Source organism: Peromyscus eremicus, chromosome 3 (assembly GCF_949786415.1).
Source record: "Peromyscus eremicus chromosome 3, PerEre_H2_v1, whole genome shotgun sequence".
Classification (NCBI taxonomy): Eukaryota; Metazoa; Chordata; class Mammalia; order Rodentia; family Cricetidae; genus Peromyscus; species Peromyscus eremicus.
The window spans coordinates 7,354,052-7,378,593 of NC_081418.1; the positions used below are offsets into that span (position 1 = coordinate 7,354,052).

Here is a 24,542-nt window from a genome sequence, read left to right on the forward strand (position 1 = left end):
AACATCTTAGATCAAGTGATTGCTGACTATGCATAGTGGAACCACTGCTTTAGAAATGCCTGTTCTTTTGTATTTACATTTTTATGTGTATGGTACATTATCTGCATACCTGGCACCTAAGAGGTCAGAAAAAGCATCTGATGCGGGTGCTGGAAATCAAAACTAGGTCATCTGTAAGAACAGCCAATGCTCTTACCCAGTGATCTCTCTGGTCCATAGTCTTTTGTACTTTGAAGTACTTTCAATTGTGGTTTTTCTCAGTGACCCACCATAACCTCTAAGGGATAACTTAGCAAAAATTAGCATTTCTTTACTTTGTATGTGTGGATCGGGTCTCACAAAGCTCAAAAGACTTACCCAAGGCCCTGGTGTTCCTGTAGGAGGATTAATTTCATGTAGGAAACCTAGTTAAGAGGTTTTAAGGCTGGAAAGATGGTTCAGTGGGTAAAGTACTTGCTGTACAAGCGTGAGAACTTCCTTTTGGACCAGGACCCATGTCAAAGCCAGACCCATGTCTGCAGGCATGAGAATGGAGAGGTGTCCAAGGTGAGACACAGGCTTACTGGCTAGCCAATCTAGCATAAAGGGTAAGCTGCAAGTTCAGTGACAGGACCTGCCTCAAACAATAAGGTGAGAAGTGACCGAGGAAGACATTCAGTGTTGGCTTCTGGCCTCTAAGCAAACACGCACAAGAGAATGTATCTGCACACGTGGGCATATACTACACGTACACATACCACAAAGAAGTATCACCATATGTGACTTTCTGTTTCTACTCATCAGTAAACAACTTTAAAGGCAGAGATGAGCTTGTCTGTATTAGTAAGACAGAATTATTAGAGAATATAATCTATTGAGACATTTATAACAAGTTAATTCATATCAATGACCCCATCTTACTCCTTGATTAAGAAATCTGGTGCTATTATATCATTCCTCTGATAACCAACTCAGCACTGAAATCACTGGAAAAGAAACTACATGAAGGGTCCTCCATGTGGACCATTTTAACAATTTTTCCAACAGGTAACTGAGTTCAGCAGGGCAGCCTTCTGCTGAGTCAGTTTGCCTGCCAAACCCTATTTAAAAATGAGGTCTTGTGGTTGGGCTTGGGCTGGCTTCCACAGCTAGCATTCTGAGAGGATCTCCAGGATTTGGCTAAATTAAAGATGTAAAGACCTTTTCCAAGGTATTGTTAACAAATGTCTAGACACTTGAAAATTTCTAATTAATATTAAAAATAAAAAAGTAATCAACTCTTCAATTAGCATTCAGAATAAAAGAATCATAGAATGCAAAAATTACATTTAAGAATTCAATGCTAAATTTAATAGCAAGTACCTATGAAAAACATTCATTTGTACCATAACCTTTTTCACCATCTTATTTTTCCTGTCTTCTCTCCTTCATGTACACACTTGCTTTTCTAATCCATGTTTGTCAATGGCCCCACTTCATCTCTCTCAGCCATTCCTTTCTCTCTGGTCTTGGTCCTTTGCTTTCTCAACAATATACAAATTTTCAGTCACTGACTGCTTTTTTTCCTTTCCCTCAAGCATTTATTTATGAAAATGTTTTTGTTGGTTCAAAATCTACATGATGTTATTAGTTCATGATAAATTTATTTGTAGATTACTGGAGGGCGTGTTAGGTATTTGGTTTCCAGATTTTTGAAATTGTACTGGATAATATTTTATAAGATCTGGATAAGTTAAAGCTGACCATATCAGGTTTAGTATGTACATAAGTGCTGTTGCTTTTTTTCTATTTCAATCTCCTTATAAATAACATTTAAGATTTAACATATAACAAGAGTTTTAGAAGTGTTGTATCATACTTCATAAAGTGTCTGCAAGAAGGAAATCTCACTATTATTGTAACATAAGATATTATTGTGATTCCTTTCTAATTTAAACCTGGCCTTTGCTAGTGTACTAGAGCTCTCAAAAAAGTAATTAGCACTGTTCCCTCATCTGCCATTTACAATCACCTAGAGGTTATGAATATCTCGCCTGTTCCTCATACCTGAATACTTAAATTTCTTTCTATTACTATACAGTGCAAAGTAAAAATGAAATCTTTTTTTATTTATTTTTCTCTGATGTTTCACTATGACAGATTCAGCTATCAGCTCATTTAGCAAATGTAAATAGTAAAACAAAACAAAACAACAACAAACCCCTGAAGTCCTGCTGTGCCCACTGAAAGCTAGTCAGGCCTTTGAGAGGAAGAATGCAAGCTGTATTTGTAAGAGCCTGGTAAAGCTAACTGTGGCAAACCTTCACGTGAGAATTGACATTTCACTTAAGTCTGCCTGTCCGTAGGGGCTCAGAGGGAACCACTGATTAATTTTCGCTTTTGTGTTATAAGATAGTGTTTAACTCTCCTTACAGTTCCTTATAGGAATAAAGAACATTACAAAAACGTTTATTTCAATTTATAAATCATACCCATGCATGCTGAATGTGTATGATCACTGAGATGACGTAAGAATTGATTGCAACATGAAACAGAAAGAAGATGTGTGTTCCTACCTTATTTCCTGACCCTTTCATTTGAACAAACGCACATTCCTTGGCTAAAGAAAAGCATTGGCACTTTTAATACATACACTGCAACTGCAGACCCAATTCTTGGAGAGAAACCATTCAATGTAGTTCTAAAGGTCTACATATTACTGCACTGTGTTGTGCAGCTGGACCTGAAGCATGGATTTTTTTTTCAGGCTTCCTCGGTAACTTTCTTCTAATATTCATGCCTAAGTATCTCTGCTCAGTGTTGCATTGTAGTCTGACCAGGTTTCCAGTACTGTTCCTGATTATTTCTTGGGTACTTTACTTCAAAGTAATTATGATTAAGTTAGTGCAATGTTACATTCTTTTTCATGATAATAATTTTATGGATTTTTGGCATTTTCAAACATGCATACTGGGTATTTGACTATATCATAACCATGTCTCTGCCCAAAACCCCTATCAATCCTGTTACCAACTTTATTTCCTCTTCTTTATTATTTATTTATTAGTTATTTTTAACCCCTTAGGTCAAATTAATATGGCCCATGTGTACATGGGTATTTGTGCCACCCATGGGGGAAGCTACCAGTGGCCACACCACCAGTAAAAAAGAACATTTCACAGACATCCCTGACGCTGGTATCTGCAGTTCCTCTCCATATTTGCTGACTCTCCGGACACTTACCTGGATAATACCGGGCCAGGCCAGTGGCACTGCCGAACACCTGCCACAGCAACGTGGGGTCTTCATCTCGGTTTCTTTTGAAGACTTCGTCTAAGGCACTTGTCCAGTTGAGCTCGTTTAACACTATGGTTGCTAACAAAAACAAGAAAAACAATCATTTTATTCAAATGCATATTACTATTTTTTCTAAACTTATGTTACATGTTCTCATTGTCTGTTACAAAATACTGTAATCTACTGGAAAGCCGAAGGTTTTAAGCATAGAACTAAGTTTTCAATAATGTATGATGGTACTCTGGTTGACATTTAGAATGGATAACTGTCCCAAATCCCACATATTGCAGAATGTTCAGCAGTATCTTCCACCTGCTCTATTAAATAATACTGCCATGCACCTCTCACCCTCAACTGTGACAAGAAAAAGTAACCTCAGGCTTTCTTAAACACTTCTTTGGTATAAAATTACTCCCAAGTACAAAGTACCAAGATCTCCCTAGACACATGAAGAAAAGGAAGTTAGTTTATATCTCTTGGCTTTCTCGGAGGGGGTTTACAATAGAGTTTAAACAGTGCAACCTTCAAGTCCTGCTGACTCTCTGTTGTACATTCATGCGAATTACCCGGGGACCAGAGTTAAAACACAACAAATACATGGTTATCATTGAGCACCTTTATCAGCTGTGCTTACACAACACCAAAAACGTGCGTATAGTTTGGTAGAGGAAAAAGTCACTGGGAAATTTGATCATATCAATGTTAGAAGCTGGAGACTAGTCAGTCAATGCTTCATCAATACCATTCAAAGCAATAATTTTTATTTTTCCTCTTCATTCAGTTAATAACTAGAGCATGTTGGTAATAAGGTCCATGTGATTAACTTAGACACTGAATTATAATTACTTACAGATCTGGATAGGTTCTTCAAAAACATGTCATTCACTAGTTTGGAAGAATATCCAGAAAGAGACTTTCAGATAGTATTTAAATAATGTGCTTCCATGATCATAACATCATAACATAACTACAGCATGGTTATAGTTTCTCTGGGAGTCTGGGGTTACAGCTGTATACAGTGCCAGCTAGCATGTTGAAGGTCCTAGTCTTGATTCTCAGCATGGTAGGAACTTTGTGTGTTAGAGAACACCTATAGTCCCAGCATTTGGGTAGTGGATTTAAGATCATGGTTTAAAGTCATCCTTGGAGGCCAGCCTGGGATATATAAGTCCTATCTGAAAAAAAAATGACTGGAAGGAATATAGTTTTCACTCGCACAACTATAGACCTGATTCTTGGAGAGAAACCATTGGAGAGAAAAAGAGGTATAGACAATTCATGTATTTCCTGTCCTTGTATGTAAAACATGAACCACATTTCCAGCAGATCAGCAGAATGAGGCTGGGGTCAATACACATATGAGAATCACTACTTAAGTCTCAACTGGAAGACAGTGCCTTAATTACATGTGATCTCAAGATTAAAGCAATTTTAATTGATGCGAGCCCTTCACTCTTTTGAGCATGCACATTTATAGCAATGAAGCTCCCTTTAAACACTGTTAGCTGTGTTCCAACAGTTTTAATATTCTGTGCCATTAATTCGCTCACCTCAAAATGTTTTCTATTTCTGTAATTGTGTTCTCTTCTGTTCTTTTCTATGACCACAGGAAACAGCAAATGCAGTCACAATTTAATAATGTGCAGGCTTTAGGCAGCTAAAATGAAAAGAGTGTTTGCCTTTTCTTAGGCTTTTCCCCCTCTGTTTGTTTTGCCCTACTCTGATTTGTTCCTTAAGTCTCATTATATTTTATTATTATCCTAGATGCCTATTTGTTCTCTAAGGAGAGAGAGAATAGGATTGGATCCAGATGGAGGCGAAGTCATGGAGAAACTGAGAGGAATACAGAGAAGGAAACATAATCAGAATATACTGTATGAAATAATGTATCTATTTACAATAAAAGAAATTCACCCAATAAAAAAGGGACATAAACCTGTAAAAAAAGAAAGTTACATAGTATGTTTGTTAGTTTCTTTTTTGTTTGTTTTCCTTTTAAAGAAAATAACAAGCACAAAGGAACTATAAAGCCACCCTGGGACCAGCATCCTGATGCAGCTCTCATTATGGAAAACTAATGAGATTTTCATCTTTATGTATGTGATTACTTTCAGGAAGATCAGCTGTGTGTGTGAGTGTGTGTGAGTGTGTGTGTGTATGTGTGTGTGTGTGAGTGAATATTCATGAGCTGGGTCAGATCCATGGTACATTTGGGTTATTGAAGAATTCACATTCAAAAGCATGATTCCATGAACACCAAGTGGCCAGTTATATGAAAATTTATATTCACATAGATAACCTGAGCTGATACCATCCATGAATATTTAAAATATTATACAAATCATCACAGAGAGGGACATCATATTTTTCTTTGAACATTCATGACTTTTATAGTAACATTGTATAGAATGAATCATAATGTTTATTTAGAATTCATAAGCACTTCATTAAAGTCCAAACAATTCTATCTTTTCAATTTCCTTGACTCTATTTCACAGCAAGCAACAGAAAACAGATAATTACTTTTATTAAAGTTTTATTGTTTGCTTGGCTGCTATTTCTCTTAATTTTATTAGATATCATAACAACTATGATATAATAAGAATGGGCACACCATACAATTTGTAATTATTCACTGAGCGAAACAGCTAAGCTCTGACAAATTGCTATCCTTGTGGCAATATGTTTTGAAATTCCAAGTCAACATATTTGACAAAATTCTCGGTGAGACATTATAGACAGATTTCTAAGTGTTTTCATCAAAATGTGTGCATCTACAAATGAGCAAAGGATATAAAGTACATGTACAGACGAGGCACTTGAAATGCTTTTAAAGTTTACTCAGAATGAAAGAAATGATAATATATATCCAGCACATTAGAAAGACACAAGCTTGATATCCAGTATGTATTGGGGTCTCAGGATACAGTAAGCATATATTTATAAGGACTTCTGAACACAGTCATTATTCTGTTAGTTCCAGAATAATTAGACTTGAATGTCTACTGCCAAAAGTCAAAATACAAAGGTCAGCTGCAGGAGTCCAGATCTAATAATACGCCCTTAGGGGACAGTTTGACAGTATTGTCACAGTGGACACAGCCTTTCTTTTTTTCTTACAATCCAGTCCTGTGTCCAGACACTGAAACAGAGAGAGAACTGGCCCTTGCTCTTTTCATTTCCTCAGATGCACCCTCCACATTCCTTACAAATTTACAAATCATTGTCAATCCTTACAAAACCCTGACAAAGTATGATACACTGCACATTACAAATTTTTTTTCTCAAATTTTACTGAAAATACTTAAAATGTAAAAGAATGTATAAGGACATATATAAAGCATCAAAGCAATTAAGAAAGCAAGTATGCATGTGACTTCAGAACCTTGGTTACTCAGCTATATTTTCTCTAAAACAGATTATGGACTATCTTTGGTTAGTAAAGATTATTTAATAACCTGGAATTAACAGGTTTTTCCTTTGCAATTAATAAAGAACAGCACATCCAGAATTACTACTGTGCACAGCAGCAGTCCATCTGCATGGTATTGCCATTCTCAGGGTGGCTGATGCTGAGGTAAGTGGTAGCTCATTAGCAGAATCACAGCCAAAGCACAACATGAGCCTTAAGAGCAACTCAGGCCTCTGCTTGCCTGAGAGCCTCCCTCTACCTCCATTTCCTTTACACACAGTCAACCAGTCTCCATGTACAAGTCTTTCCCTCTCCCAGTTTGTAAAGAGTATGGTGAGGAAAATGTGTTAAAGCAACAGTTGTGGGTGCAACTGGTAAAAGATAGCACACTAGAAAAGTCCAACCTTCCTGCATGGAAACGGTTCTGTGCTGAACACTCGGGCGGCTATGTACGCCCTCTAGTCCTGGTGGCTCTTGCCTGTTTCTATTTTCCTGACACCATAATTCTTAAAATAAAAGATATAAATCATATCTATTTTATGACAGAAAAAAAAGCAAACCCACATTATCTAGAAAATTATTCAACTTCTGGAATTATTTCTCCAGATGGCTAAATATATTATTCATTTAGATAATGGCATTATACTGGAAATTATTTTTTGAATTCAGACTTACTTATTAATGTTCAAGAAATTATTGAAAAAACATTTCACTTAAAATTATTTATTATAAAGTCTTCAAAATGCAATTGATAGCACATGTCACAATATTTCAATATTAGGACATCAAAATTGAATGTTATTTAACTGAAGCTATTTAGCTATTTCATAATTACTAAGTAAATTATAGTTTCAAAATAAGTTCAAATATTTTTTAAAAAACTTAAATTGTGTGTGTGTGTGTGTGTGTGTGTGTGTGTGTGTGTGTGTATATGTGTGTGTGTGTGATGAGGCATTCTTGGAGCCAGAAGACATCAGATTCCCCTGAACAGAAGTTACAGGGAGTTGTCAACTGTGAGATGTGGGTGCTGGGAACTGGACCCATTTCCTCTGCAGAAGCAGTCCATACTCTTCACCATGGAACCATTGCTCCAGCTCATGACAGTCAAATCTTTCATAACCAACAATATAACTTATCTATTTGGACAGGTAAATTTTAAAAATATAGATTATATTTCTAACAGATTTTCTCTGATTTGATTGGAACTCTTTTTAATTATGCTGCATTTTATATTATCAATCATATATCATACTATATATTATGTTACATTCAAATTGGCCCTACCTTTCCCTCTGAATCCTAAAAATAATATGATTTTACATTCATACAAACTTCTTGTCCCTTGCTTATATTAAGAATAAAAGTAAAGTTAGCTCTGATATTCTGTTAATTTTCACAAACGGTATGTTTATCTGTTAGAAAATTATACTTTGTACAAATTAAGTCCTTTATAGATGTGCAAGGCCAACTCAGAGCGACTGTATGGAGAACAGCCTTGACTTGAGGGCCTCTTCTGAATGGCATGATGGGACTGCACTGATAATTGATTCACAGTGCCAAGCATCTATCCCTATTCTTCATGTACTTGGTTTTTCAAAAGTATGGCCTTGGTCTTCAGTAATCTCTTGTTAAGAGTATTTTATTGTTCCGTGTGGCTTCTAAAGGGAAGAAAGAGGAATTCAATTTGTTCTAGCACAAAAGCAGCCTCTTCCAGTGCTGCTAATTCTTCCAAGAGTACATGACTCTTCTAAGCGACATCTTGTCAAGACAGAATGCACAGTCATTGACAGGCTTGGAATTTAATTTTCTTTTGAAAACTTCAGGCAATAAAAGAATGAATTATTGTTCCTTTTTAAGTTTAATCAAGATTTCATTAAATTTGAATGTGTTCTGTTGATTTATTCAGAACTCAAGGCCTTACCATGCATTAAAGTCCTTTCAAAAACATGAACACTATAAATACTGTCAACTATAGTTTATTATTTTCACAGCTTTATCATTACTTGAAAAATGTGTGTGTGTGTGTGTGTGTGTGTGTGTGTGTGTGTCTGTGTGTGTGTGGTGAGATGATAATTTAATATGTGTACACACTACAAAATAATTATATGGTCAAGCTAATTAACTTATACATTAACTCAGCAAAGATACTAGACTGGGTATATTGTATATAAAGAATTCTCCTCCATCTTCTCAGAAATCTATAAATATACAATACAATACTTTTGTCATACTATTCATGGTATACAGTGCATTTCTGGAGAATCTCTCATATTAAATATCACATTTTGCACACTTGAGCTTGCACATAAAACAAATGCATGCTAGAAGAGCAAAACATTTGTTATGATTCACTTAAAATAAAAAAATAATTTTAGTAAGTCTTACATTAGAGGTATAGCGATTAAAGCTTTGCAAAGGATTAGACTTCATTTTTTGATGTAGTAATGCTAAATATTATGCAAACAAACTAATCATAGTATTTACTAGTTTCCATTTAACTAGCAATACTGTTCTTTTAATATGCCCTGCCTTTGATAACAATTGGCATTTTATTCAAAAATTTATTACGAATACTAAGCAGCCTTTACTATACTCTTAATAAATGCCAGCAGGTATTAACTATTTAACCATGCATGACCTTAACATTTAGGATAACATTTTGAATGGGGCACTAGTATTACCTCTCTTGTTAGAGAAAAACACAAGCCTGAAAAAAAGTTGCACAAAAATCACCATGAGAACTGCAGGTACCCTATTCAAACAAGTATATTTCAGTTTCCAAAGTACCGTTGTTCATATATCAGACATTTGTTTATAAATCTCTATTTCATGATGAGTTCTGATTATCTAGACCCTGAATAGAAGAATTGCCTGTTCCTCGGCAACACAATGGTTATCAACTGAGAGGGAAACTCCTTCTGGGGAAAATGGGCCATATCTAGAGACACTGTTTCTGCCATGCCTAATGCAAGGGGGTGCAGAAAACAGCCTGCAATGCTCGGGGTGGAGCCAGCCACAGAGCATCCTGCAGCCATGCTGTCAATGGGGCTCAAGTCTTGCTCAAATGCATACAAGACAACTAAAAAAAGCTGCATTCTCAATGATTCATGTCAATAAAATGTCTGAGTAAAACTTAAAAGTGTAACTTGATGCATTTTTAAAATGTTATTTCGTGGTGCCAAAGTATCTCAGTATTTCAAGCTATATTTTGGTATCTTTTGGTTACGAAAATTTTATTTCAGTTTTAGATATTCTAAGATGGTATTTGCTCTCCATAAAAACCAGTCAAATAGGATTTCAAAGCCAGCGTGATGCTATTAATTGCCATCTTAATTTTGATCAGACACGAAATATTGGAGATTCCCGGGAGTTATCATTGCCACTGATGTTGTCTTAGGCTCCAACCATAAGTGAATTGCTAGCCTGAATTGCTAGCTTTTGTCTTGATCGTAAACGTCCATTGCGTAGCATAGGAAATACAGTCATCATTTGTGCTCCCTTTAACAGATGAGCTGAGCCAGATGCCACTAATGTTATTCATCAATCCTAATCTTAGAAAGAAGAAAATTTTTAATAAGAAAAAAACTCACTGATCTAATTAAGGGCAGGGTGAAAAAGAATCCACTTTAAAGACCAGAGAGTGAGCATAAATATTAAAAGAAATGAATCTATTCAGTGGATTTGGTTAATGGAATCTCATCTAATCCCAATGTAAATGAAAGATTAATAAGGCAGAGGGAGATGGGTGGAACAAATGTAATCTCTATAATCATGTCTCGGGCACGGGATCCCCCTCCTTCAGAGGATAAGAGGACAACAGACTCCGAGGCACATGGGACCCTGATGAGGAGATAAGCCCTATTCCTACAGTTAATTTGGTACAGATATTAAAAGGCTCTTGTCGCTGTCAATTCTCTAGTCCCCGGGTTACTGAGATTTCTGGCGTTGCTCCCCATTTCTTTCCTGTCCCAGAGATTGTGCACCTGGCCACTGGCCAGAGCACAGCTGTTCCGCTCTAATGAAATCTGCAAATTGGGGAGCAGACTGGAAGGGCTCAGGGCAAATCCACTTTATAATCTGAGACAATAAGAGTAAAGCAAGGGAAATAGAAGACATTAGGATCTAATATCATGTCTATTAATTGAAGGATTTCATAGCTCTTCAAATAAAATGAAAACTGTAAGGTTTGTGGGCAGGGTGCAGAGATTTTCCATAACAAACATAAGAAAAGTAGACAAGGTAAAAATCGGTTGCTATTTTTTTTAATCCTTCAAATGCTTTTGAGTTTTCTGTTCCTCATATGAAAACCACATACATTATTAGTAATTTTGGTTTTGAAAAACGTCAATCACGTGTCCACTTAAAACAAGTCGTTCAACCTCTGTTCTGTTCTTCTAACGCACACCTGTTCTAAGGAACCCAGATGGCCTATACTATTGGTGTGAAAGTCCCGGAAGCTTGCGAATGGAATCATCACTGTTTCTTCACAGTTCTTTCCATGGCTGGATTAAACACATTTCCTTCGAATGTCCTTCACAGGCAGCACGCTTTCAACACAGGTCAGCATCACCATGTTGTTGTCACCTCACCAGCCTCACTTCCCCTTCAACAAAACTCCTCTGAAGACAACTCTACTCTGTGAAATCGCATTCCTTCCACTCATCCTGCTTCAGGTATTCCTATTATAAAAATCCTTGGAATGGAGAGGTAGAATACTTTCACTCCAAATTTGAGAATAGTTCCTCCCAACAATACTGTTTCACACAAGCATTCACATTAAAATTTTGAACACTGATAAAGAAAAATCAAATAAATTTGTTGGACCTCAATTTTATAAAGTGGAGTAATATTCTATATTTCTTGCTAAGTTCTGAGCAAATGAAAATAGCTAAATATGATTTATAGAGCTTTTAATTTAAACCTTAAAAATAAAAATAAAAAATCTGTGAGTTAAAAAAATGCATAAATTCTAAGAGCATATAAATGGAGTTGGAAGCCAAACAGAAATGAATATGCAATTGAGACCAAATTTAAAGGACTCCAAATGGAGGGTATTTTTTTCATGCATGTGTTCAAATTTCTCATTAGCGATGTCTTTTTCTTGGAGTATGTGAGACTTTTCAAATGAGCATGCTAGTGTATGTAGTACAACAAGAGACTCTTCTCACACAGTGCCCACCCACGTCTAGAATGTGCATCTTCTGTTAGAGCAGCCAGTGGACCTGGGCAACCTGCACTCTGGAAAGCAGATTTCCTCACCGCACTCGGGACGACGGCGGCAGCCTGCCACACAGAGCAGCTTTGAGGAAGCATGTGTTCAGTTCTCCCTTGTCCCTCAGCAGCTGTGCAGTAAATGGTCCTGTGCTTTTCTTACTCTAGATAATGTCCAACTTAAGCTTCTTTTCATGGATTTCATGAAGGACATAGGCATCAGCGTTAACACTGAGTGCAAGTATTTATTTATTTTAAGGAATCATTTACTATATTTGAGGAGGAGACAATTTTTACATAAATGAGATGTTCCCAGAGATCTTGAAATCACATTGATAGATCCTTAATTATAACATTGACATGTTCATATTCAAGTAAACTGAATGAAATTTTGTTCGTTTTCACATACATTCTAGAAATAATACACACACACATATATGTACACACACATCCATAGATATGCAACTGTCTACATACAAGATTAAGGCCCAAAAGAAACCCTGGCTGAGAAACACAAGCCAAATTAGAAATGGAAAGTCTCTTGCCTTTGGTCTGTGACTGCCCAAGTGCATAAGGAACTTTGTATCTCCATACAAATCTGGATTACTGAATTCAAAGAAAGATCACAAGTATTGGAGCTGACTAATGAGGTGTGGTGGAAGGAGGCAGTAACAAGGCTCCTGGGACACGGCTGATACTGTCAGTGCCCCACACACTGCTGGATACTTTAGGGCTGTCTCAACTGGTTTCGGGACAACGAACTGCCTGCTGATTTTAAGATGGAAAGATAAGATGCACTAACATGCAGTACATAGAAGTCGGCTGCAATTTCAGACAGTACTTTTGGTTTCAACACTGTGGATTGTTTAAAAGAGGGGCAGGGAAAAATTCTGGCTTGTAGAGTCATATCACATTCAGATATGAACTGATTTATACCCTTTTAAAAACAACACAAAGTAATATGCTTGGGATATCATCAGTTGTACAGGATTAGAGAATAGTTCACATGTATATGAATACATGCATTAAAGTGTTCATATTTTTCTCATGTACTTGAAGGCATGGACAGCTGTACAGAAAAACAAAAGCATCACCTTTCAAAATGCAAGCAACAGGAAGAATGACCGGTTCTGATTTCAACATATTCTTTAGATAGTGGCATAGTAAATATGGAGTCCTAGTTACTACATCGCTCAGTAGATGCCCAAATTATGCAGGTAGATTTTTCTATTCTAATAAATCACATTTTACTTTCTCAATCCAAAATAATGACTCTATAACACTTTAAGTTTGTTAGTAAAATTAAAAAAAATTCCAGATCAGTGGACACATATTTAAAGGAGATAAATGACTCAACACCTACTCAGAATAAGTACCCATAACATTTTAACTGCCTTAAAGGTATTTTATCTGAAAAATAAAGGAGGCTAAGCAATGGGGTCGTGGCATTTCTCGCTGCAGAGTGCACATTTTCTTTTTCTTCTCTATGACTATAATTGCTATATCTTTAAGTAGTCTCGCAGCCTCCAATTTCTGCCTATTTTCACCCATTCTTCCCCAAGCTGCCGTCACAGTGTTCTGCTTGGGCAGTGACTCCCTAGTTACAGGTCTCCAGTTGTTCTCATTGGGAGCAGGTATTTTATATTTGGCTTCCACCTCTCCTCCCAGCATGCTATTCCACACCTTTCATGCACAGTAAGTCTGAACCATAGGAAAGACCACTGGCATTCCCTGCAGACGGCATGCTGGCCCTCCCTCCTGTGACCCTGTATCTCATATTGCATTTGTTCAGACTTCCCTCCGTTACTAATTGTTCAGTGCACCCCCTTCCATCACATCTCAGCTGAAACCAGCCTCGTTAGGGAGTCCTTCCATTCGGCCCATTCTTCCTGTTCTGTACACAGAAGGGTATACATTCAGTGCTCTCTCTCCTATAGCATTTACACTTGCATTAAGACACTTTCCACAGTGTACAATCTTTTTTTGCACACCTACTATTGTACACACACACACACACACACACACACACACACATAGTGTTAATTTTACCTATTTCCTAAAATTAAAGTAGAAGATGAATAAAATGTGACAGACCAGTGTTTAATTCCATTATATAAACTAGAGAAAACTACACAAGCAGAAATATTGCCAGATTTTTAGGCATAGAATGGGGAAACATTATGCTACCTAGGGTTGTCATGAAAAGTGAAACAAATTTCTGTTCTTTATGCATAAGAGAGATTCAGTGGACAGTAATGGGTAACATGTCTAGGCACTCAATGCATGTAATTAGTGAATGGAATGGTACCGGAATAAATGAATTTTAACTTATACATTGAGTCATAGTTTTAAATGAGGTAATTTTCTATAAAACCTGAAACAGTTTAGCTCCTTTTTTATCTTTCATTGGGCCACATAATACCTGAGTAGATAGACATGGTACATAATTTTCTTTTATTTTTTTCAACCAAGCAGTTAATGGTCAGTGAATAATAACTTAATTCAAGAGGTTGAATCATTTGATTCTAATCGTTAAAATCACACAAGCTATGGGCAGACTGATGCCTGTGAATGCAGGCACTTTGAAGAGCTAACTTGTAGGAAAGAACTTCAAATCTCTACACATGCCTAAGAAGCTCTCGGCCGATCATTTTCCAATCTGTGCTCTCCACTTCCCACCTCCTGTCTGTCATCCAACAACAAATAGTTGCTGAACACCCAGCTCGTGTCTGCGACTACTCTAAGCTCTTGAGGAGCAGTAAATGAGGAAATAGTCTCCATCTGCAGGTTACAATGTCCGTCAGAACTACTCACTTTGCAGCCACACCAAAATCTCCCACAGGCAACAGCCCAGCAGGTGGGAGCAAGCTCCAGAGAGACTTGGTTGACAGGAACAGACACTGGCAGAGTCTGCAGACTACTCCTGCTCTGCGAAGCCCAGCAGCACAACAGGCTTCCCATTCAAATGGAGAGGAATGGCAAAGAGCAAAGGCATCACAGCTACTATTTAGAGATGCAACGGAAACGAACTATCTGACTACTAAAGACAACCTTAAACTGACAAAGAACTAGTCACAAACTTTTACTGAGAAAACATCAGAAGCATTGGCCAAGTGATACTGTGATTGATTGTCATGGGGTTTGGGTATTTTTACTATACCAGGTTTAACCGTCTAACTCCAACATGTGGTCATTTGGAAAATAAAAACCACCATAACCCATTGTGGGCCTTCTCTTGATCTGGACTTCCCTCTCCTAGTCTGCAGGGACCTTTACCCTACTTCTGTGTGCTCAAGTTTTCCTCAGTGTGCCCAACGCGGTCTTTGTTTCCCTGTGCCTGACTTAATTCACTTACCATGTCCCCCGTTCCAAATGTCTCGTCACAGATTATATGTTCGTCATTTTACACATAAATAGTATTCATGCATATATATTTATCAACACTACAACTTAATCAATTCATCTAATATGTAGTACAGTGTGTTTATAATCACAATAATTAGCTCTATGTTCCAAGGTGACTACAGGAGAAGAGTCTGAAGGTCCCCTATACATGGAAATGGTATTATTTGACGATGTAGAACTGCACAGTGCCCTGATTTTATTATGTCTTAAACCCTAGTTTTCAACTAAAACACTATAGTACATGAATAAGCACAGATTTTATGTCATTTAAAATAAAACAAAAAATTTTCTTCTTTAAAACAATTTAATAATCATTGATGAGATTCTCAATATTCATTTTAAAATGAATTGTGACCATTTGTTTTCAATTACTCCATGTTTAATAGAGAAGATGCAACATAAGTCAGTCATCTCAATCAAATTTCACTGTGTATCACAAACCCAGTTGACAACACATTATTATCAGAAGCTGAATAAATGCTTTGAGGGACAAGTGGAGCTCACAATGGACTTTCTACAAGACATTCTGCAAGGTGGGGAGATGGTAGGTCTGGCTGATCTCCTGGGCTCGCTATACTGGGTGCCAAGACTAAAAAAACCAGAAGACTTTATGTGATCCGATTTATTCAAAAGGGAGAATAGAAAGAGATTGTGGGTTGGTAGCAATGACAGATAAGATATGCTCTTTGAGTAACCCAGAGATGCTGAATACAAATTCTTTTTATTCTGGCAATTAGTCAGATACACCAATGTAAAAAATAACCTATCTTCTCTTCAGACTTCATTCAAGAGTCAGTGTGGAGTAAGACAAAAGGTGGACTACAAACCAACAGATTATGAATTGGGAAAAGAAAATGGAGAGCTCACTCACAGTGTGGAATGACCTCAGTGTGTGCTCATGAGGCAGTACTGTGCATGCTGAGGAGAAATAACCTGCAGAATTGCATCCCAAAGGGCGGGCATTGTGAAAAGAAGGGGCTGGCTTTCTGCACGGGTACCAGAAAGTGGGTCTAATGACAACAATATTAAAATGATGTATTAGGTTCAGTAATAATAAATTCAGTTTTGAATAAAATAGGAGGTGACTGTGAAATATCCACTAAAGCACTGCTCAGAAGACATTCAGAAGAATGGAAATGAAGTTTGGCCATGAAGTCTACATGGGAGTAGAGGGATAACACATGATCTGTTGCATCAGATAGCTGATGCTGCCTTCTGAACTGGCGAACACGATCCCCACATCTGCGAGCCTACAGATATTTGAGCGATCAAGAACAAGGCTGCATTTTTAGATGACAGTTACTAAAAGGAAGCAAAGTGGATCCATATCTCCTAAGTAACACTCCCCAGAGCAAAGAATCAGTGAGCAAGACACTTGGATATTTATGGTTTGCATTTAACAAAGACAACAAAGGGGACATTCAAATGGGACTCTTTCATCTAACAGTCAAATAAATACACTGACTGTGGATTCTTGCAAAACCTGGCCTATCAAAGAGATAAAACAAATAAGATACTGAAACCAATAAAGCTCCATTATCTTTTAATATGTTTAAAAATGTTTGCCTTTTCCACAATAGCTATTGCCTCAAATCACATATCCAGGGATCCAGTGCCAGCTGGCCTTACAAAGGGAGGACGAATGGCGCCTGTGCAGCACACGCAGGTCGAGACAGCCCATCATGCCTCTAAACTTACAGTCTATCTCAAGGGACTGAGGCTCAGTGATTACACTGTGCAGAAGGCCATAAAGTTCTACCACCGAAGTCACGTCTGGATTACTAAGACATAACGGAAAACTAACCAACCCCCCAGCCACACCATTGTGTGGTTGTCTTCTGAAATTCCTTGGCATCTCTGCCCCTCCAAAATGGCTTTAATCTATACCTGGAGCTCTGATTGCACAAATGCCACTCACTGTCATTCCCGAGAAGGCAGGGATGACGGGATTTAATTAGAAATATATCTGATTTTTATTCTTAAAAAGAAAAGTTCACCTGACTTTAAAATTTAATACCTATGAGTATATTTCATAAAATAGAAGATTAAGTCCATGTTAAATAGGAGATCCAATTTAATTTTAAGCAAATAATCATCCTTCGAAATAAACCTTGATGACATATTGAAATTAATTTTACTATTCCTCCCAAATACATAAATGCCATCATATTAATCTGATTCATGTTTTTTTATAGAAACCTTATGTCTTTGTCTGTTTGTATTCTGTATTACAGTGACCGAAGCCTGAAGCTTCCTACTGTGTGTCGGTGTGTTCTATAGTACAGTGACCGAAGCCTGAAGCTTCCTACTGTGTGTCGGTGTGTTCTGTATTACAGTGACGGAAGCCTGAAGCTTCCTACTGTGTGTCGGTGTGTTCTGTATTACAGTGACGGAAGCCTGAAGCTTCCTACTGTGTGTCGGTGTGTTCTGTATTACAGTGACGGAAGCCTGAAGCTTCCTACTGTGTGTCGGTGTGTTCTATAGTACAGTGACCGAAGCCTGAAGCTTCCTACTGTGTGTCGGTGTGTTCTATAGTACAGTGACCGAAGCCTGAAGCTTCCTACTGTGTGTCGGTGTGTTCTGTATTACAGTGACGGAAGCCTGAAGCTTTCCTACTGTGTGTCAGTTTCTTTGGCTTTTCCAAGTAAATAAAAGTAATTCTTTTGTATATCTTTGTCTTAGTCATTTGTATTCTTTATATTCATCCTACTTAAGTATGGATCTTGCACTTTTCCTGCCTCTTCTATTTGCTATTCCTAAATGTAAAACCTGCAACTATATCTTTGGTTAAAATCAAAAGCCTGAGTACTTTTCTCATAGTTGAATTGGCTGGTTGCTATTTAAATGGATATGTACCTGTTACGTTCATGGTCACTAGCACAATGGACAGGAAGCACACAGATATGCGAGCCTTCTGTACATTGTCCAGAGTTGTGTCTTGTATGTGGACAGACACAGGCTTCTTTACTTTCAAAACACTGAAAGAAGTTGAGGACACTATTTTTGTAATGTTGGGAACAGAGATTCTCCCGCATATATGTTCTCAACCCCAAGAGCATGGCCAATAACGTCTCACAATGGAAATTCACTTTATTAGTCATTTAATAGGACATTTTTCAATTTAAACCAAACCTCCAATCAAAAATTGCTGGCTAGAATTGATTTTTATCAGAAGTGATAAATCTTCCATTTGTGCTATCAGTAATTTTGGAGCATTATGATGTAGCCATTAAAATGCACACCATCTATAAACAAATATGCATAGTTTCCTACACTCTTCTAAATAATTTCTATCTTTCCCATAGTTCAGAATATGTTAAAACATTATTAATATAAAAAAACTACTAAAGAGAGGGATGTAAATGATGTAAAGACAGTATTCATTCTCAAAGAAAATTTGAAAATTAAATAAAAAAGCATATAAATGATTAAAGTGTAATTTTGGTCTAGATGAATCTTTTAATATTATATTTGAGTGAACTGTTCTGTTGAACCTGGAATGAGTTTTACACAAAAACACCCTTTCTCTAATGTGCGCATACGTGCCCTGATGGAAACTGCGGTGACTATCACGTGACTGTCTCAGGGAAGGCGTGTTTTGAGCCTCCCTCTCTCTCTCTCTCTCTCTCTCTCTCTCTCATCAGTCGGTTTCTTATGAGTTTCTTCTGGTAAATGTTGGAATGCGATTTTCTAAGCAGAGATTATAAGTTTTGAAATTCATAAATAGTGGTGAAATCATGGTTCATGTGCAAATAGTTGTAAAAGAAATGAAAATATTTGATAACACCTTATACATTGAATCCTAAAATTCACTATTTATACCAAATACAAAGTGATGTACAAACATGTGAACAATGTCAATATAATATTTCTATAAAGATTCTTCTTCTGGGGACCTCCTACAAACAAAAGACTGGGAAAGATGAACTTCGTATAAATTCAACTATGTTAAACTCTTAGAACAGATTTCTCACCAAAACCATGAGAACCAGTGCTAGAAAAAGGCTTCCAAAATGCCATGGACTGCTGTTTGGGAGGCACACAGGTGACAGAGTGGCCTGCATCTTCCTTACAATTCACCCAGAAATTAACAAAGTATCACCAAGAAAACGTATTTAGCAGATGATATTCAAAGTGAAATGCATAAATAAAAATGTCCACTTTCTAAAATAAAATTTCCAATCAATTACAAAATACAATCAGGAATTTTTATAATAGTTTGATTTGTTCCAGAGATAATCTGTACTTTTTAAATATCCATTAAGCACTCATTCTTCATCACAAGTAATGAGAAATGCTTAAGACAACTATGGCAATGCAAGACTAATATAAAGATATTATAATATGATGTATGCATCTTACACTGCAGCAGTGTCTATGTGTATGGACAGTTAAACAGATTTTTTTTCCCCAGCCTACTAATGCAAGCTGAATTCAAATGTCTTCATTTGGATTTGGCCTCTGCCCTGGTGATTTCAGAGCACATGTTAGTTCTATTAAATTTTGTCATAAATTAACAGCACTGTAATTTAGTCAGTGGGCTAGCCATTAACATCACATACTGGGGGTCATAAATTATTTAGAGTTTTATAAAATGAGCTAATAAACTAGATATATTACTTAAACATGTAAGATTTATATAATTATATAATATTTTCATCTGACTTTAGACTTAGAAATGAGTAAAAGCATAAACTTAAAACTGCTGGAGTTTAAATTCAATTAGCTATAATCTAATCTCCCCCCCCCCAAAAAAAAATGAGCTTCAGGGCTTGTTTTTCCCAAAGTGCCATGTTCCTAGAGTGTGGATTAAAGAGAAAGAAAGACTATTGAAGGTAGGGGAAGCCATGACATTTACTTTGTAGCTCTTGGGGAAATCTTCACAGTGGCTTTAAGACTTAGAAAGTTTGTCTTAGAACTTATTTTGGAAACAAGGCTTTTACAAGAGAATTCAGAATTTCTATTTTTCCTTTGTTTGTGTCTGTTAATTTTTATTTTGGGCACGGTTTCATGTAGCCAAGGCTGCTCCTGGACGCCTCAGCCTTGAACTATTCTTCCTCCCGCTTCCATCCCTTTCCAAATGCTGGCAATACAGACATGAGCCATCATGTCAGCTTCTAGAATTTTTACACTTTAAGTATTTGCTGAGAAATCTTGGGAGGCAAAGAAATTCAGATTAAATTAATTAGTTATGGATTTTATGAATAGTAGGATACAAAGATGATAAGGATGAGTGGATTAATAGCGATGCTTCAAGATGGACACAGCAGAATACATTTTATGTTTGCGTGTTGATATATTTATGTACGTGTTTTAAATATAGTAAATCCCTAAAATCAGCTCATCTTTTGGACTCTCAATAGAGTTTACCATAATATTTTCCTTTTTATATTGATGTTCCCATTCTTGCGAGAGTTCAATAGATTACAGCCTTACCAATTAATTTATCTATCTATTTATCATCTGTCATCCACCTATCTATTATCTATCTATCTATCTATCTATCTATCTATCTATCTATCTATCTACCTGTCTATCATTTACCTATCATATATCTATCTGTTATCTATCACCTATCCAGATCCATAGTCTTTTGTTGAATAAATAAAAGTGGGAATTAGCTTACAAAAGTTGTAGAAGTGAATTGTGCATATTAATAAATATTAAACTGACAAGTAAAATTAAAGTATATAAATGGCATCCTATTTAAATTATTACATAACGCTGTTTTAAAGCTTTAAAGTTTAGCATTCAGTTTTATCAACTGGATACTTAAAAGAGGCTTAAATTTCTCAAAAAATTTTTAGAAACCTTTATGTGTAATTATGTTTCAAAATTTAATAAATAACTCAACCATTTCAAGAACTAACTTTTCAAAAAGCTCTGTTTCAATCATAAATAATTGAATGCTACTAAAATATTCTATATAATATGTATTTTTTCTGAGAATATATATCTGGGATTAAAAGTAATAATTCTATTTCATTAAGTTATATCTTTTATTATATGAGATTATAATTACATCATTACCCTTTCCTCCCTGAAAAACCCTATTTTATATACCTCCTTGCTCTGTTTACATTGATTGTTGTTACATGCTTATATATGCATGCATATATATGTGTATATATATATATATATATATATCCTAAGTACATAAAGGAATTGTGATAAAACACTAGAAATTATTGGACAAATTATTGGATAAATCTATTGACCCACAGAACCTGGAAGAAAACAATTCATATAAAAATTTACTTTTAATTTAAGCATAAATATATTAAATATTAAATACTGAATAACAGTAAACTGTGAAATTATCCATTTTATTTGTTTATCTATTTATTAATAAGAATATTGAGCATTTATCCTGCAACCAATTTTCAGTCATTTACATACTCTAGTAGGCTGCATTATTTCATTTTTGTTTTCAGTTTTGTAAGGAGCTAATGATTATGAGGATGAAAAATTAATTATTATGGGGTGAAAATATTCTCTTCCAGGTCAATTAGGATGGGTAATTATAAAAGGTGAAGATTACATGGTGAATCAATTCTACATAGAAGGAATAGCATCTTCATGAAGATTCAACCCTTTAAAATCTAGAGCCTTCTATCAACTATCTGTGTTACACTTTTGGGGACTTCTGGCCTGCATCACCAGTGTGTTTTCATGTATTTGTATTGTTTTGTTTAGTTTTCCCGAGACAAGGTTTCTCAGTGTAACAGCTCTGCCTGTCCTGGAACTCACTCTGTAGCCCAGGCTGGCTTCGAACTCACAGAGATCCACCTGCCTCCGCCTCCAAGTGCTAGGATTAAAAGTGTGCACTATCATATGCGACTGTGATTTCATGTTATTAATGACAACAATAAAATGGGGAAATAGCAACTGATTCTCACACATCAGCAAACATATTATTGAGACATTTCTTCAGCCATGTTCCAGATGTTAGTCAAAACAATTATTTTCTGTATTTTATGTAAAATTTAAATAAAATTAGAAAGGACTCTCACATCATCCTAACTACTCCACAACCTCAGAAGGATGCTTCAAAACCTCGTGTACTCTGATTCAGTGCGTTGACAGTTGTAAAAGCCGCGCAGCGAGGGAATGGCAATACTTCTGAAATCCATCCTGGCCCTTCGCAAAGCTTATCCTTTCATGCTTTTGAAATGTGGTCCTTTTGTCTTAAGACAAAGCAATCTTGAAAGTTATAGCTCACTGAAACATCTTTCTCTTTTTAGTAGAATTTTAGAAATATTTTAAATGCATTTTTATCTCTAGTGAGAATTCAGTAAGATTTTATCCATTGAAGCAAAATGCCAGACCATTTACAAAGTCCCCATCTCAGGTTCCAGCTGCTATTTTCTCTCCAATTGTCAATCCTTTTTTAATTTGCTGTGAACAGTACTGTCAATCTGTTGTGGGAGCTATTTTAATTTAAGATTTCATTATCTCTCTTCTCCAACCTTTGAATGGCCTGTCACTTGTTATACCCATCATCAAAGCTAGCTGACGATACATCTGATTCCAGCCTTCAATTTATTGGGACATTGAATTGCACAATGTATTTTTTCCTTTCCTCCCTCTGTGGATCCTTTTTAGAAACAAAGAAACACAAAATTTGATTTGTATTCTCTGCCAGACAGCAAGAAAATTATAGCAAATCTTTGAATATTAATTTAAAATTTTATAAATTATTTTTTCTACAACACCAAACTTTATAAACTGAAAACAATACAAATGGAAGAAATTTGGTGACCATAGTGTGCAATGTTGGAGTTCTAGCATAGAATGGATACTGGAAGTACGGGTTCTGAGAGGTGCTTTTCAAAGGGCAGGTGGGGTCCTCTTCATACGCACATGTGCTGTTAACCTCAAGTGAGAAAATGGTTTTAATGCCAGAATTAGCTACATATGCTGATGCAGACTTTTGAATTCTCCAAAGTATTCTTAACTCACTTAATTTTTTTCAGTGTTGATTATTAAGCCCAGTACCTGGGGCAGCAGTCACATATACAAAGTCACTGAGCGCTACCTCAGCTTAATATGATGAATATCAAGTGCACTCTCTTAAGAATGACATCCACTGAGATAGTCTTAAACACTGGCCAAATTTGAAGGAATATGAGAAAAAGCTCAGAATAGAATACAATAAAAGCTCAGAATGGGCACAGTAAAACATTAGCCCTAGTCATGTCCTGATTTGGACTGCTGTAGTTGCATCTGCTAAGATTGTCCAGAAGAACAAACCACCATCCTGTTTTCATAACGTCCCCAAGGTGAGTCTGAGGGGCAGATCTAACACTGCCAGAGGAATGGAAGAATCTGCAGCAAGTTTGTACATGGAACAGAGAAGCTGAGTTTTGTTGTTCAGTGGAACCATAGAAAATGAGACCCCACCGCTCAGTGAATAACCTTAAGATCTCGCTCCAAGAGGAATAATCGGCTTATATACCTAGGAGACCCAACACCACATACCTAAAACACTCAGGCAGGGAAATCCACCCTTCTGCAACTTCCATTCCCTTGTGCTCCCACCTCTGACCCATCCACCACTGCAGCCTTCCAGCAGCTCTTATCTAGGGAAGGGAGGCTAGCAGTGCCTATGCAAATATGGGACTACTACATGGTAGGAGACTGAGTTCTGAGTACTTTTTGACATTGGTTCTATGATTATATTTACCCATTTTACTATTTAAAGTCACACACACACGCCACCCCCACCCCCACAGAGCCTTATTCAGGGATAGTCACTAAAAAACTTTAGGAGGCTAACGAATTAAGTTGGACTTTCATAATGAGACTAATTGATCACTTGTTTAAAATGAAAACAATAGAAAATAAAATGAATTTTTCAAAATAATGTTCCACTAGTTTGAAGAGAGGGCTGTGTTTCCATTTCTAGCATCTACATGGCAGCTCACAACTGTATGTAACTCTGGTTTCAGGGGATCTAATAACCTTTTCCAGGTTACACAGGCATCTGTACACATGTGTTGCACATACATGTATGCAGGCAAAAACACTCAGGAATTAACATAAAATAAAAATAGATCTTTAAAGAACAAGCAAGCAAATACCCTTAAAATGTTTCTCATATTTCAGTTAAGTGGTTTGATTGCTTCACACATTCAAACATTACAAGATTGCTCTAAAATACAATGTTTTTAGCATGGACAGAATGATATTATCTGTACAAACTAATACAATAGCAGTATATCAGAAGACTCCTGAAGACAAGATGCTGTGCTGAAAA

General features: G+C 36.5%; 1 protein-coding gene across 2 annotated transcripts in view; it reads right to left on the reverse strand.

Annotated features, from left to right (window-relative positions):
* The window catches only part of Cacna2d1 (calcium voltage-gated channel auxiliary subunit alpha2delta 1), a 440,143-nt gene that overhangs the window by 124,129 nt on the left and 291,472 nt on the right, over positions 1–24,542 (reverse strand). For both annotated transcript variants that reach the window (XM_059257264.1, XM_059257263.1), the window contains exon 7: positions 3,202–3,333. In XM_059257264.1, the coding sequence (XP_059113247.1) occupies positions 3,202–3,333 (132 nt within the window). The remainder of the gene's footprint in view (positions 1–3,201; positions 3,334–24,542) is intronic.